This window comes from Mustelus asterias, chromosome 8 (assembly GCF_964213995.1).
Source record: "Mustelus asterias chromosome 8, sMusAst1.hap1.1, whole genome shotgun sequence".
Lineage (NCBI taxonomy): Eukaryota > Metazoa > Chordata > Chondrichthyes > Carcharhiniformes > Triakidae > Mustelus > Mustelus asterias.
In genome coordinates this window covers 86898592-86914745 of record NC_135808.1, presented here as the reverse complement: position 1 = coordinate 86914745, position 16154 = coordinate 86898592, and the positions used below count along the sequence as shown (strand labels likewise).

The 16154-nt window shown below is 41.3% G+C and overlaps 1 protein-coding gene across 1 annotated transcript in view; it reads right to left on the bottom strand.

Moving 5' to 3' along the window:
• il12rb2 (interleukin 12 receptor, beta 2a) overlaps positions 1-16154 on the bottom strand; it is a 39837-nt gene that overhangs the window by 15202 nt on the left and 8481 nt on the right. Inside the window, exons 5-9 of the mRNA XM_078219375.1 lie at positions 11104-11243; positions 9807-9954; positions 8477-8556; positions 3813-4026; positions 2050-2250 (exon numbers count right to left, since the gene is read on the bottom strand). Coding sequence (XP_078075501.1) covers positions 2050-2250; positions 3813-4026; positions 8477-8556; positions 9807-9954; positions 11104-11243 — 783 coding nt within the window. The remainder of the gene's footprint in view (positions 1-2049; positions 2251-3812; positions 4027-8476; positions 8557-9806; positions 9955-11103; positions 11244-16154) is intronic.

Sequence of the window (16154 nt, the reverse complement as noted above, 5' to 3'; positions counted from 1 at the left end):
GAATGCCTGCCCCCAGAGGAAATAATAGTTTGCTATCTGCCTTATCAAATCATTTAATCATCTTAAACACTTCAATTATCTTCCCTCATTGCTCATTATCCTTTTTCCTGCTGTGGCCTGTCGTGTCTCTTTTTATTTTGACAATGTCACTGTTTTTCTGAACTCCCCTCTCTTGTTCCTCCCAAGCTCCGAGTGTGCTAATTCTCGCCGGTATTCTCAACGTGTTCAAGCCAAAATGATTTGCTCACACTGTAACTCATTCTGTTCCCCATGTCGCTGTTAGGCACAGGCATTGCAAGGCCCACTTTATGAAAGAAATAGACTCAGTCCAGGCAGATATGCTATTTAGGCTGTTAAGCTAGGGAGGATCATGTGACATAGTAACATAGAGCTAAGATGCAAGAATGTACTTTTTGTGGGATCACGACCTCTGGAATAAATTGCTAGCTCATGCAGAGGGTGTGGATTTGCTGCAAACATTGAAAAGAAAGCTGAGAGTGACTAACATGTTTTCAGATAGGAGGGAAATAATTATTTGGAGATTGTGTTTCCCTGTCACCATGGTCTTTGAAACAAGAGGTTGTAAAGGGATTTCCCAGAGTTTTTCTTAAATTAGCCCGTGGGGGTTAAAAAAAATCTCTCCCAGGAGATTGCTTGGTTGTGTGGATAGAGTGCAGTGGGGTCAGATACTGAATGGGAGCGATGGTGAAGAAGCACTGAATCATTCCGTGTCAGTGTGACATAGGATCAATGGGATAGATGGTCGTTTTCTGAATGTTCTTGTAAGGGGAATGGTACAGCATCACCCTGCTTACATTTTTATGGGAGATCTAGCCCAAGGTCCCCAGGTGGACTTCCATTTCCAGTGCCGAGCCAAGTTGCACATCAGGCTTATCGTGGCATAGATTCTGGGGCTGAGGAAATTGGTAGGGCGTGCATTTCCTCCACTTGGTTCCTCTCCCTTTAGCATTCAGGGCCAAGTTATGGGATGGACAAAGATTCCATCCACACCAAGGCACCATGCAAATTGGGAGGGTTGGTGTTCTCCATTCCTGCCAGACTTCCTATGTCTGTTGGGCCTCTTGCACACAACTTGTGAGGCCATTGGGATTGAGGATTTGAGTTTCAATGTTACTGTACTCTGTGACAAGTGATTCCAACTTGAATTCCAATCAGTGCATTTTCAATATACACTTGTTCTATTGCCACATACACTTTGTTTATTTTGTGATACATTTACTGCCCACACAGAATTATCTGATTTTCTGCCTGGCAGCAACAGGGCAGTGGTGCTATGAAAATGATGTTCAGTCCACCCATTGTCTCCATCATTGTGGCCTTGGCAATGCTTCCCACCTCCAGTCTACAGCTGTGCAGGCCTAAGTCAGACAATAGAGATACTCATCAGTATCCTATGACATACTGTGGAGCAGTCATTTTTTTCATGTCATTATTCAATTCTTGCCTTCTGTTTCTTTCAGACACTATGCTGCCTCCCACTAAGTGTTGCCAACCTTTCCTGTTTGTATTTCAGATTTCCAGTACCTTCAATACTTTGCTTTTTGATTGCCCAAGTTAGTAAGCCTAACTCAATGTTCTTTTTCCAAGCCATGACAAAAGAACGATTAGCGGTATCTTTATAATTCGTCTAAACTGTCAAAAGTAGGGTTCGAAAATGTAAAAGTTGCCTAACAAATTTTTCAATCTTCAGTGGAACAAAGCAACAATCGGTGAGGGTCTTTCTTTGCTGAAATAGTCAAATCACATAAGCTTGAAATACTTGGGAAGCAACCCTGTTTGAACAAGAGGTCAGCGGATTAATTTTGAAGTTTTGCCACGTAGTACACAGGGGTATAAATCTGTCACATAACATAGAGCATCTTAAAAACTGAAAATGAGCAGACCTCTGGTCTCTCACACTATTGTGGAATTCGGTCTTTAAAGAACACGAAGATGTTCTATGATAACTATGACTCTGAAGGATGTTTGACTGGGACTGATTAGGTGAAGAAATTTATTGCTTATTAAAAAAATAATGACCCACTTTACCTGTTAACGTGGCTGAACATTTCTGAGGAGGAATTTTAATCCAACTGATATTCAGATTAACTTTGTCATTTATTTCTGCCCATTCCACTACATATCCTTTCACTGGGGCTGACTGGCTGTGTTTTTCTGGCTTCATCCACTTGATTAAGAACTGGCTGTTTCCTGCATAAATCGCTGAGATATTTCTTGGTGGAGGAAGATCTGTCAACAAAAAGTGAGTAGATTCCTTTAGATATGTACAAGTGCAGGTTTTTCTTTGGGCACACAGCATTTATTGGGTGAGTAATTGTATCATGCAGCTCAACAACATAATCAAATATCTGGTCTGTGCCAAGTTATTTCAGCCAGTGAATGGATAACATCACTACAAATGACCTGAACATCTTAAGAGTTAGGGAGGGGATATCAGACATGATGATGACCAGTTCAAGGAGTGACAGCATGGTAGCACCTGTAATTATGAATTGGAACCTTGATGCTTGTGACAAAGTGGGAACTTTGCACCGAGCTCCCAACTACCAAAGTTTCTCACTGCGATTATAAACTTACATCCTAACAACTGAATGAACCACATCTGCAAAGCACCTTGCTACGTGAGTTTAATCTTCCAGCTTTGGACAATAGAGTATTTTAAATGGTTGTTCAATGTGCAGTGATACAGTCCCTCCTCAGTTTTCCACCACCTTCAGAATATACTCATTGTGGAGGAAGATTCCAGTGAAGGAAAAAAGTTTGGAGTTGTGAGTTATGATGCTTTCTAATGCGACATTGGATGTAGAAGCAGCAACTTAACTTCCTGCGACTGAGGTGCCATTAGTTTGGCCAGAGTGAGGTGGAAATCCTGTTTGCATAGGGTTCGAGGAAACTCAAGACCATAATCTCAGGTCATGCATCTGCAGTAATTTGTAAGCAGACATCAGGATCATTATACAGCAGCTTTAGTTTGCCAAATAGTGAGATGATAGCCGCGGAATTGTAACAGAGAATCCTTGTTCTGTATATCTGCTACTAGGACACATGAATTCTTCTGTCTTTATGCAAGGTCAACTGCATGGATTGATATGTTGATAGAGTGAGGTGAGGTGTGGTGAGAGGAGGCTTATGTACAGAGTAACCACCAGCACAGACCTGTGGGACCAACATAGGAATTAGGCACAGAAGTAGGCAAATTCTGCCTGCTCCACCAATCAGTCAGATCATGGCAGATCTCTCCCTGGTCTAAAATCTACCTCCCCACCTATTCCCCATATTCCTTTTTTTAAAAATTAGAAATATATCTATCTCCTTCTTGAAATCATCCAACAATTCAGACTCCACCGTGCTCTGGGGCAGCGAGTTCCAAATGGCCTTTTCCCATGTTGTAAAGTTCTATGTAATTGTAAGAGGTAAATTCAACCGGTATCTCCACCCTGGATACTATTTAGTGCCTTGTGCTGGAATTATGAACATTAGATGAAGAAAGAATGATGTTCAATGCGATGACCTGCACAATTAAATGTCCAGCCAGTACATACGAAGAATAGTCATTTGAACAATTTGCCAGAGAATGCTGGATTTGTAGAACCTTTGGCTAGCACAAACTAGGGTTTTCAGGAGAAGGGTGGTTTGGGGTGGGAGAAGAATAGGAGACAATTGAGCAAAAGAACAATCTGTTAATGTTTCTTTTCAGCTTTTTTCCTTACCGATAGTTGCCTCTCATTCTCTCAAAACTGATACAATGTGGCAAGAAAGTCTGGTGTTAAAAATAAAGGCCTTTCTTTTACCTGTGAGATATGATATGTTGAGTTGAGTAGGTGGTGAGTTCCCCTTGGAGTTGTAAGCAGACACAGTGACAGGACAGCCAGTTCTGGGAATTACCATAGTGTACCAAGTGTTCACTGTCTTCTCTGCCCTGACGGTTGAGTTTCTCTGTGTGTTTCTCCAAAGTTTTACATTGTAATGCAGAATTCTTCCTCTGCTTTCAAGCTTCTTGAGGGTCTATGATAGTAAAAACTATTTTGTTAATTTTCTCTTCTTTAGGATTTAAAGTCTAAAAAGATTCCAAACACTTTACTTTTAAAAAAATAAACACTGCTTTCTTCCCTCACCAATGCTCTCCAGTTCACGGAAAGGAAATAATCACATTCTGGAACTAATGTTTTATCAATTTTCTTTCATCTTAGATGCGATTTGTGCATTTATTTTGTTGAGGAGATGCTAGGGAATTGAACACTGCTTCAATCTGTACACAGTAAGAAGTTTAACAACACCAGGTTAAAGTCCAACAGGTTTATTTGGTAGCAAAAGCCACACAAGCTTTCGGAGCTCTTAGCCCCTTCTTCAGGTGAGTGGGAATTCTGTTCACAAACAGAGCTGTAATAAGCTGTACACCCAGCACAATGTCAGCACCACGAGCTTCCAAATCAGCTATCATTAAAGACCATGACTTAACTTCAGCTCCAGAACAGCATCACCTTTCACTCCAGTATGCCATAATTATTTCCCAACATAATCCTTTGTGTGAGATTGCCAAAATGTAGCAACTCAAGGCAGGTTTGCTGCATAAACCTTGGCATCACAGTGAGGAAAATCCCAGCTAATTTCATCGCCATGTGAGAGATCAGACAGATACCAAAGTCAATATTGCAACTTCTTCTCCGTACAGCCAGAACCTTCAGAATGTTGGTTTAGATTGATTATTTTTTATTTGGTGGGTAGCACCAAGGCCAGCATTTATTGCCCATCTCCAATTGCCCTGGAGAAGGTGGTAGTGAGCTGACTTCTTGAACTGCTAGAGTCCATATAGTCTAGGCACACCCCCAGTGCTGGTAGGGAGTCCCAGGATTTTGACCCAGCGACAATGAAGGAACAGTGATATCTTTCCAAGTCAGGTTGGTGAGGACCTGGAGTGGAACCTCCAGGTGGTACTGTTCCCTTGTATCTGCTGCCCTTGTCCATCCACATGGTTGTGAATTTGGAAGGTGCTGTTGAAGAAGCTTTGGTGAACTAGCTATGATTAGAAATCTTGGTGGTGTCTTGGCTTGGTCATTGAATGGACTATGCATATGGAGTGAGAGTATGAAGTTGTGATTTGTGCATTTATTTTGTTCTCCATGCCAATAGTCATGATTTTACTATTCTGGATGAGTACAGATTGGAAGTCAAACTGTTTCTCACAGCAGGAATATAAACCAAAGATGGATCAGCACCATGTACCCTAGCCCATAGACAAAAGATAAAACACTTTCTAAATGGTGAAAAGCTAGAAGTGGTGGAGATCTGAAGATACTTGGGGATCAAACGTACAGATTATTAACATGTCATCAACTCGTACAGAAAATAATCAAAGAGGCTAATGGAATGCTGACCTTTATATCGAGAGGAATAGAATATAAGGGGATGGAAGTTATGCTTCAGCCCTGCCCACTTATCAGGAAAATGGTATGTGCTTCGTAGGCAATCTAAAGGTGCAAAATGCTATCACGTCTCTTTCTGTTTAATTTATAATTCTGCGGTCTGTTCTTTTCAACTTTCTCTTTTATTCTCTCTAGCGTGGACAATGCATACTCCTCCTCTTCCTTTGTCATCACTCTGCTGAAATCAGGACTTATTAAACATTGCTGCGAAGTTTCATTTACCCAGCTCCTCAAAGCTCCAGCCTTTAACACAAGCTCGATCTCATCTAACCGTTTACTTCCTGATTTACCTCTTTTTATTTAAAAAAACATCTTTGGAACACTGATGGGTGTCATCCATTTAATCTTTCATTTAGGAACTTTTAAAATTTAAAAATAGGTTGACTGAAGGATATTGTGCTAAATATCCATTTAGTGGACTTGTTTTCCCCACATTGGGATTAGTTAATCCTGAAAGAAGAACGATGATTGAAACTCTAATGACAGCCAAAATATCATTATTTAAAATGACAGGAGTAAATGTTTTTTAGATGCAGATAGGCTGATTTCAAGCTGTGAACACTGGAGGAAATCAAATCCATAAAAATTGCAAAACTGAAATAGAAGGCACTCTTTCTATAAGTAGAGGATATAAGAAATAGACATCTAAGTAAATCAGTCAAAAGTGAATTGAATTGGATGCATATCTATTTAAGTATAGGAGTGAAGATTACAGGACAAGTATTTCAATAGGTACTCCCAGAAACTAGGTATGTGTGATGCCGCTGGTCAGAATTGAAGGTATGAGTATTCAGCCATTTTTTTTTTTACTCATTCGTGGTTCATGGGCGTCGCTGGCTGGCCAGCATTTATTGCCCATCCTTAGTTGGCCTTGAGACGGTGGTGGTGAGCTGCCTTCTTGAGTCGCTGCAGTCCATGTGCTGTGGGTTGATCCACAATTCCGTTAGGGAGGGAATTCTAGGATTTTGACCCAGCAACTGCGAAGGAACGATGATATATTTCCAAGTCAGAATGGAGAGAGGCTTGGACAGGAATTTGCAGGGGGTGGTGTTCCCATTTATCTGCTGCCCTTGTCCTTCTAGATGGAAGTGGTTATGGGTTTGGAAGGTGCTGCCTAAGGATCTTTGGTGAATTGCTGCAGTGCATCTTGTAGATAGTACACACTGCTGCTACTGAGTGTCGGTGGTGGAGGGAGTGGTTGTGATACCAATATTAATTATATGTATATTTAATTCAAATTTATTAATATTCAGTATTCAGAAAAATTACAGATTTGATTTTGAATTTGACACTCGGGTTTAAAATTGTCATTGCGACCCGTCACTCATTTTAGAAATCACATAATGTTAATTCCCATCATCCAATTTTACCCTCAGCCAACATGTTGAAAATCTATCCCAGTAAATATTAAGTGTACTCTTTTTGGGAGGGTAGATATCAGCATTTTGTTCATGGAGTTTAAAGTTGGCCAATTATATCACATGACTGAGTGAACACAATGAGAGCATGATTGGAAAATAATTGCAAGAAGATCTTCCTGATAAATTAAGATAGTTTTCTCTTCTTTCTATTATTTTTCAGTTCTTAAATGCGCCACTACTTTATAGTTAAAACTGTGATCGTTCGCAGGTACCTACAAAATCCCACACCCTAGCTGATGTGAGCTAAAAATGTACATTCACAAGTTGGTGTTAAAGAGCAGCCACAAATTAAATGATTTTCTGTTTAGGATTGATGTTGAAAACTACAGAACCCTGATTGAAATTCAACCCCTGATCTTTAATATCAGCCCCGTGTGTGAATCTAATCTTTAATATCAGCCCCGTGTGTGAATCTAATCTTTAACACCACTCTAATTTCAGATGATATCAAACATGCTTAATCAGCTTATCTGATATATCGTTCTCCAACAAAAGGGCTCATTTAATAAATGAACATTCTTGTTTAGAATTTATACCCAGCGTTTATCAGAGGAATTCTAAGACTGCAGAATATCAATATATAGGGCGGGATTCTCCAATTTTGTTCACTGCACCAACGCTGCCAGCGAGAACGGAGAATTTGGTGCTCAGCCTGTCCCAACCTCAGGACATCTCCAAGCACATTACAGAGAATGAAGTGTTGCCATTTGTAGTAATGCAAAGGCTAACAGAATGGCTTTCTATGGCAAATAAGTGTCCTATACAAATTATTACACATTTATACAAACGCCCTGCCTACTTAATTGTTTTCTATGTATAGCTATACTAATGCAACGGTACAAACGGACACTAAATCCTGGAACTGCAACTATCATTAAAGAGCATCACAAAGCAAATACTTCTAACACAAATCCCAGTGCACAATGCATATTCATTTACCAAAGCTCAAGTTGGTATATATATTTTGAGGATTCCTGTCAGAGTAGGTGCTCCTTAAACCAACAACATATCAAGACTACTTTTCCAGGACATAACAGAAGGGAGCAGAGCTGAACAGGAGAAGACTCCAGAAATTTGTTTCCTTAATAGTGGCATTATTTGTTATAAGAACTTTGAAGGAATAGCAGAATGGTAAAAGCTCAATACGCAGGCCAGAATTTTCCAGCCCCTCGTGGTGGGTTTTCCAGTGACTGAGGTGGCTGGCCATTGGCTGCTGGCAGGATCTTCCAGTCCTGCCGAAGTCAATGGCCATCTGCGTTGCTCGCTGGCTGTGCTGCCAGGGAACCCGCCGGGGGAGGGGCAACTTTGGCAGAACCAGAAGATCCTGCCAGTGGGAAGGGCAGGAAAATCGGGGCCTAGAACTGTTTGTCCCTTGTCCCTGTGATCACTGGCCAAGCATCAGTGCATTGATTGGTAATCCAGCACATAAAGTAATTGGGACATCTGGTTTGGTATTTAATGAGATGAAGTCAATTATTTTTGTAAAACTAATGATCATCACAAAAGCGAATCTCCTCAACATTACTCTTATTCATATTTACCTGGCAAGTATAACTAGACATTGAATTATTTCCAGAATGATTCATTGGTTTAACAATTGAAATCTCTTACCTTCCAGAAGAGAGTCACTTGCAGGTTGTTGGGATCTGATGGGTCTATTGTGTACCAGACATCCAATTGTCCTATGGGAACTAAGCGATGACAAAAAAGAAACGTACTGAAATTACATTATACCCTGAAGTTAAAAGTTAATGTATATTCATTGTAAGCGCCCATTATTTTGTAGACTTCACTGAATGAATTCCTCTTCAGCACAGTAATCCTCCACGAGCAGTTTTAGTAGTGATTAAATAGATTTCAACCAGTATCATGCACCAATGTCAGTAACATAGCCAATATGGAGGCCTGGGTTAGATAGTTACAAAGTTACCCATTTGCTAATTTCTTAAGTGGTAGTGACTATCCATCCTCTCAGAATAATGATAAAATCTTTGGTGCAACAAGTAAGAATTGTATTGCATATATCTATGACATTTTGCATCTAATACATTCAGAGAATGCATTCTGACATGTTCATGCATTTCAATTTTTTAAAAACGTCAGTATGTGTGTTGCGGTTATTAAGTATATGCCAGAACTGACAGGAATTTATTTACACCCACTGAACTCTAGTGTATCTGCTGACTATACTGTAACTGTATTACTGTATCACAAAGTCAATGGATTTAATAATGAAAGAAATTTTCAATGCATTTCACACCTTTGGTCAAATCATTCATTGGTGCATCATAAAGAAACTAACAAGGTCAGCGTTCTGCTTTGTAACTGATCAGGAGTTGTTTGAGTCAGGAGGCGCAGTGTGAAAAGTACAGTGCAGGTTACCTGCAAACAAGCACCCAGCTCGCACTGGTCCCTGAAAACCACTCGCTCATCTAGAAAGCATTTAGATTTTCAAAGGGATTGTTCTGCAAAATTCTGGTGCCTCATCCAAGTAATACTGTTCTTCATGCACAAACCAGTACAGTGAACATTGGCAAAATATTTGACTATTCAGACCACAATCCTCTCATCACCTGACTTCCCACATGCATGTTCCAGGAAGAGTCCAGAGATAATGCTTAAGAGCAGGAGCTCAGAGATACTGTTGCCATGGTCCCATCACTAGATCAGTTAATTCAATCCAAAATGAGAAAAAAAACCGGGCCCACCTTGCTTGGCTCATTATCACCTCACTTACCCACTGAGATTATGGCAGAGACTTTCTCCAATTTCCTTTTGGCTTAATTTCTTTCAATTTAAGCAGCTTATATAAATTTATAATTAGGAAATGGCACTGTGCATCTCCACAACTAATTTAGAACAATGCTCACTCAGTAAAGGAATCATTTCACAGAGTTGACACAAAATAAATCCAAAGCACAGCAATGGAGGGGAACTCTACCTGCCTCTGGTGTCTTGCTTACAAAGAAAGGACTCCAGTCACTCCATTGTCCTCGGGTGTAATGAAACCTAGAGCGAACCTGGAACTTGTATTCTGTGAAATGCTCCAAATCAGGCACCTTGCAACTTGTCGAATTGACTAACAATTTCTGAAACCAAAGCAGAAAGGAGTAAAAGTTAAAGTTCTTAAAGTTTATTTATTAGTCACAAATAAGGCTTACATTAACACCGCAATGAAATTACTGTGACATTCCCCTAGTCGCCACACTCTGGCGCCTGTTTGGATCAATGCACCTAACCAGCACGTCAGACCGGAGCACCCGGAGGAAATACACGCAGACACGGGGAGAAGTGCAACTCCACATAGACAGTGACCCTGGCACTGAGGCAGCAGTGCTAACCACTGTGTCACCGTGCCGCCCCCAGTGTAAAATGCTTTAGCAAACAAAAAAGGAATCTGGATGATGAAGGGCTGTTGAACCTCATACAAACTTAGTTATGCTGGCTTAAAAATATAACCTATTTTGATACATTCTTTGCAAGATTTGGTAGTTGCTTTCAACTGTTGGAATGAATGGGAGCAATGTGATTGATGGCACATGAAAGATCCTGTAGACAATGGCATATTGCTGGTGGAAACAGGAAAAGCTGGGCTGGGCACCAGTCATGAGAAATTCTCTTGTATTGTTATGACCTGAGTTTATCGTTTAGCATGCATATGGTTATCCTCTACATCCTCCTCAGATTGTTGGGCAGACAACATAGGTACAGCACACTGCCCTTCAACTCCTGCTTTTGTCCTTTATTGTGGGAGGGTTAGTAGGTGGGTGCCATTTATCACTGGTGCAACCTGGCTTCTCCCCATTGTTTCCATGGAAACCCCATTGTGCCGTGCTTGAAGGGAAAAGGGGAAACAGCAAGGCAAATAGCAAAAGTAGTTGGCAGGAGCACAAAAGAATCCTAAATTGTTGTCGAAACAAGGATTGCAGAAATCCTCAAAATGCCTAACATTTGTAACAACACTGAATGTCCATTTTTTTTAATGGGCATCATAGCCACTGAAGTGGAGGCAATGGGAAGTGGAAAGTGCAATGTTAATGCCTGATCTTAATGAGTCAGAGAAGCCAGTGGAGAATAGAGGCACATTAAAGTGGCGGGAATGCAGTGCAGCTAATCAATATCACACATTTACCCAAGTACTTCTGTCAAATCAAATAGTACATGGTGAGAAATGTGAGCTTTTCTAAGTTATATGGAAATACCCCTGGAATAACCGATTCCAAATAAATAAATGTTACCTTTTCCCATTTGCTGTAAGTACTTTGATAGTAGATTTCAAACAACTCTGTGTTCTGATAGTCTTGCCAAAATACCGTAGTAATTGTCGGTGAACTGCTGCTGAATTCAACCTTACTGATAGTGGGAGGCTTGGGTTTCACTGAAAACAAATCAATTGAAGCTATAGTTACTCTACTGACATCAATATATTGATTTATAAATAAGACCAGGCACTGATTAAATGTAGAAATTAAAATGTATGTGCACTGCTTCTGACAGATGTAAAGTCCCAAAACATATGCTATGGGATGTTTGAATACAAATGTTTGATGTGCTCAAAGAAATTGTTTACCCGCTATCATAAACACTGGCAATAGCTCACTGATTTTCATTGTCTTACTGTTTTCATAGGTGTAAGTCTTGGCTACATTCACTTGTCAGAGGGGACAGGATTTATACTTCCTCGCCTCAGCCACGCTCTGGAATTCTGAATTGCCAGTCAGTGGGATACCCATGTCCTGTGGGTGCTCCTTCCTCACTGTGTACATTATGGGAGCTCACAAAACCTTTCCTCTCCAAGGACAGAGCATGAAGAAACAAAACCATCTTCTCTATGTGCTTTCATATCCCTCAGCAGAAATCTAGGGACTCAATGCTCAATTGTGTCTTTAAATTTTATAGAGACAACACCAAAGTGATTAGGTTCCCTGCACAAACGTGTACAGTTATTTGAATGTGATTACAATGTCACAAAATCAATACCGATGTGCAAGGCAGTTGGGGCAAAACCGAACTGTTCATCACAGCATCCAGCTGTTCCTCAGACATTCACTAATCTACCCAGAGGTTCATTCCAGTGGCTGATGAATCTTTAGTTCAGAAGTTTGGAACAACAGCTACATTTCACTCACTCACTTGAACTTGTGGACCATTAACCAGCCACAGTTTTAATGTGAAGTGCAGTTCTGGAACTATCTTTTCTATATCATTTACTATAAGCACTATTAGGTTCCCTTTATGTCACCCCTTGAATGGACTTGGAAGCATCCTCTTGGGCTCCCTCAGAAACTCCAACCTGAGTTTCTGATCCTATCTCCAGCACAAAGATCATGTTCTTCTCCCTCCTATTACCAATCCTGCTGCAACCAATCTGCTGCTGAAGCCCTCATCACCTCCAGGTTTGATGGTTTTATTATTTCCCATCCTGGCCTCCCTCCATCTTCCAAAAAATTGACCTAATTCAAAATTCTGTTGCCTGTATCTTGACCTGGCTGATTCATTTATCAGTCACTGGCTGATTTATGTTAGTTTCTGATCCTGATCTCTAAACCTATGGGGGCAGCACAGTGGCACAATGGTTAGCACTGCTGCCTCACAGAGCCAGAGACCCAGGTGTGATTCCCAGCTTGGGTAACTGTCAAAGAACAAAGAAAATTACAGCACAGAAAGAGGCCCTTTGGCCCTCCAAGCCGAAACTGACCATGTTGCCCGACTGAACTAAAACCCATTACCCTTCCGGGGACCAAATCCCTCTGGGGCGGCACGGTAGCACAGTGGTCAGCACTGCTGCTTCACAGCTCCAGGGACCTCGGTTCGATTCCCGGCTTGGGTCACTGTCTGTGTGGAGTTTGCACATTCTCCTCGTGTCTGCGTGGGTTTCCTCCGGGTGCTCCGGTTTCCTCCCACAGTCCAAAGATGTGCGGGTTAGGTTGATTGGCCATGCTAAAAATTGCCCCTTAGAGTCCTGAGATGCGTAGGTTAGAGGGATTAGTGTGTAAATATGTAGAGAAACTGGGGTAGGGCCTGGGTGGGATTGTGGTCGGTGCAGACTCGATAGGCCGAATGGCCTCCTTCTGCACTGTAGGGTTTCTCTGATATTCCCATCATGTCTGTCCGGATTCTGCACATTCTCCCCGTGTCTGCGTGGGTTCCCTCCGGGTGCTCTGGTTTCTTCCCACAGGCTGAAAGGCATGCTGGTTAGGTGCATTGCCCATGCCAAATTCTCCCTCAGTGTACCCAAACAGGCACCGGAGTGTGGCGACTAGTGGATTTTCCCAATAACTTCATTGCAGTGTTCATGTAAGCCTACTTGTAACACTAATAAATAATTTTTTAAAAACTCTCAGGGACATCCAATTCTGACCTCATGCAAATGCTACTCCTTTGCCTCACCAATCACAGTTGTGCTTTCAGTTGTCTAGGCCTTGTGCTCTGGATTTCCCTTCAAAAACCTTTCTGTCAACTCTCTCTCTCTCGCCCTTAAACAACCTCATTAACACCCATCTCTTTGACCAAATTTTAAACCAACTATCGCTTCACATTAAAACTGTGGCTGGTTAATGGTCCACAAGTTCAAGTGAGTGAAATGTAGCTGTTGTTCCAAACTTCTTAACTAAAGAATCATCAGCCACTGGAATGAACCTCTGGGTAGATTAGTGAATATAATTGTCTGAGGAACAGCTGGATGCTGTGATGGTCAGTTCGGTCTTTCGCCCCAATTGCCTTGCTCATCGGTATTTATTTTGTGACATTGTAATTACAATTTATAATATGTAAATTCAAGGTGTTTAACCTATACCTCAGCTTTAGAAGCCCCATTGGACCATAGAGTTGTTTACAGCACAGAGGGAGGCCATTTGTCCATCATGTTCAGGTTGGCTTCTGGCAGAGCAATCCAGTCAGTACCACAACCCCCACTCAATCCCTATAACCCTGCAATTTTATTTCCTTCAAGTGCCCGTCGCATTTCCTTTTGAAATTGTTTAGCGACTCTCCCTCCACCACCCTCATGGCACTGAGTTCCAGATCATTACCTAAAAATCAAAAATGTCAATAAAAAATGTTTCCTCACATTTCCCCTCTATCTCTTGCCCAAAATCTTATATCTGTGTCCCCTAATATCCTTGTGCAATCAGCTAACGGGAAATGTGTTTTCTTGCTCATCTCACTTTACCCTGTCATAATCTTCTATACCTCTATTGAATCACCCCTCAATCTCCTTTGTGCCAAGGACAACAAACCTTGTAACTAGAGCCCCCTGCCAAACCTGGAACCATTCTGGTAAATCCCCTTTGCATCCTCCTGAGGACCTTCACTCTTATATTTTCGTAGCCTCTGGGCTCTCATCCTTTGGAAAGTTTATTGCTCCAACATACTGCAGTGTCAGCTCAGTCAACTCTCCTCTGAGACACTCACACTGTCCACCTGAGACTACAGGTGTAAATGGTGGCAGCAGATGCAATTGGGAAACAGGAGTTTCCACCCGAGACCACCTCTGGAGGTTTTCCAGGGAGCTTCAGTGTAGGCGGTCAGCACTCCCAAATCATACACATGTCTAAATTGGAGATCTGTAATGTATTTAGGACCCTGATGCAAGTTCAATCCAATGGGACTGAATGTAGAGTACAAAAATCATCCATCCTTAAAATGGTCTGCAGGAGGACACTCAGAAAACACCAGCATTTTTTTCTGTTCTTATAAACTTTTTTTTGAGCTCAGGAGGAGTATGCATACTTTCGCACTCTTTCCAACCCCTCTTTCTGGCATCTGTCTTCCCCTGCCTTTATTATTTTCCCAGCAGCTTGGCTCTATGGGAAGAGCTGCCAGATTTTGCATCATTTCCCCATTCCCCCATCCCATCAGTGATAATTGTCAGTAATTAACATAAGAACTAGGAGCAGGAGTAGGCAATTCAGTCCTTGGAGCCTGCTCCACCATTCAATATGATCATGGCTGATCTCATCTCGGCCTCAACTCCACTTTCCTGCCCATTCTCCATAACTCTTCAACCCATTACTAAATAATAATCTGTCTACCTCCTCCTTAAATCAAAGTCCACTGCACTCCAGGGTAGTGAATTCCACAGATTCATCACACTTTGAGAGAGGTAGGTTCTCCTCATCTCTGTTTTAAATCTGCTACTCCTTATCCTAAAACTATGACCTCTTGTTCTTGATTGCCCCACAAGAGGAAGCATCTGCTCTACGTCTACTTTGTCAGTACCATTATCATCTTATATCCCTCAATTAGGTCTCCTCCCATTCTTCTAAACTCTCCCGAATATACTCCTAAACTGCCCAATCTCTCTTTGTAAAACAAACCCCTCATCTCTGGAAACAATCCATTGAACCTCCTTTGAGCTGCCTCTAATGCCACTACATCCTTCTTCAAGAGGACCAAAACTGTACCCAGTAGTCCAAGTGTGATCTCACCAAGCTATGATTGTAACACTACATTCTGCACTCTCTCGTTTCCTTCTCTATGAAAGGTATGTTTTGTCTGTATAGCATGCAAGAAACAATACTTTTCACTGTATGTTAATACATGTGACAATAATAAATCAAATCAAAATATATCTGCATACCAGTTTTCTGTGACTCGTGCATGAGGTCACCCAGATCCCTCGGCACTAAAGCACCCCGAAGTCTCTCTCCATTTAGATAATAAGTTGCTTTTCCATTTTTCTGACCAAAATGGATAACCTCATGCTTATCCACTTTAAACTCCCATCTGCCACATTTTGGCCCACTCATCTAACTACCTACGTCCATTTGTAAATTTCTTATTTCCTCATTGCATTTTACTATCCCACCTATTTTGTTGTCATCTGCAAATTTAGCTATAGAGCCTTCTATCTCTGTATCTAAGTCATTAATATGGATTGTAAAAAGTTAGTTAGGGCTCTGAGGACTGAACCCTGTGGTGCCCTGGTTACATGTTGCCAACCAGAAAAAGACCCATTTATCTCGACTATCTGCCCTTCTGTCAGTTAGCCAGTCTTCTATCCAAACGAATAGATTATCCCTAACCCCATGTGATCTTACTTTGTGCATTAGCCATCTGTACAGCACCTTATCAAACACCTTCCTAAAGTCCAGATATACTACATCTACAGTTTCCCCATTATTCACTTGGCTTGTCACATCTTCGAAGAACTCGAGCAAATTAGTCAAACATGATTTACTCTTCATAAAACCATGCTGACTCTGATGGATTGCCTATTGACTTTCCAAATGTCTTGTTATTACTTCCTTAATAATGGATTCTAACAATTTCCCAGCAACAGACGTTA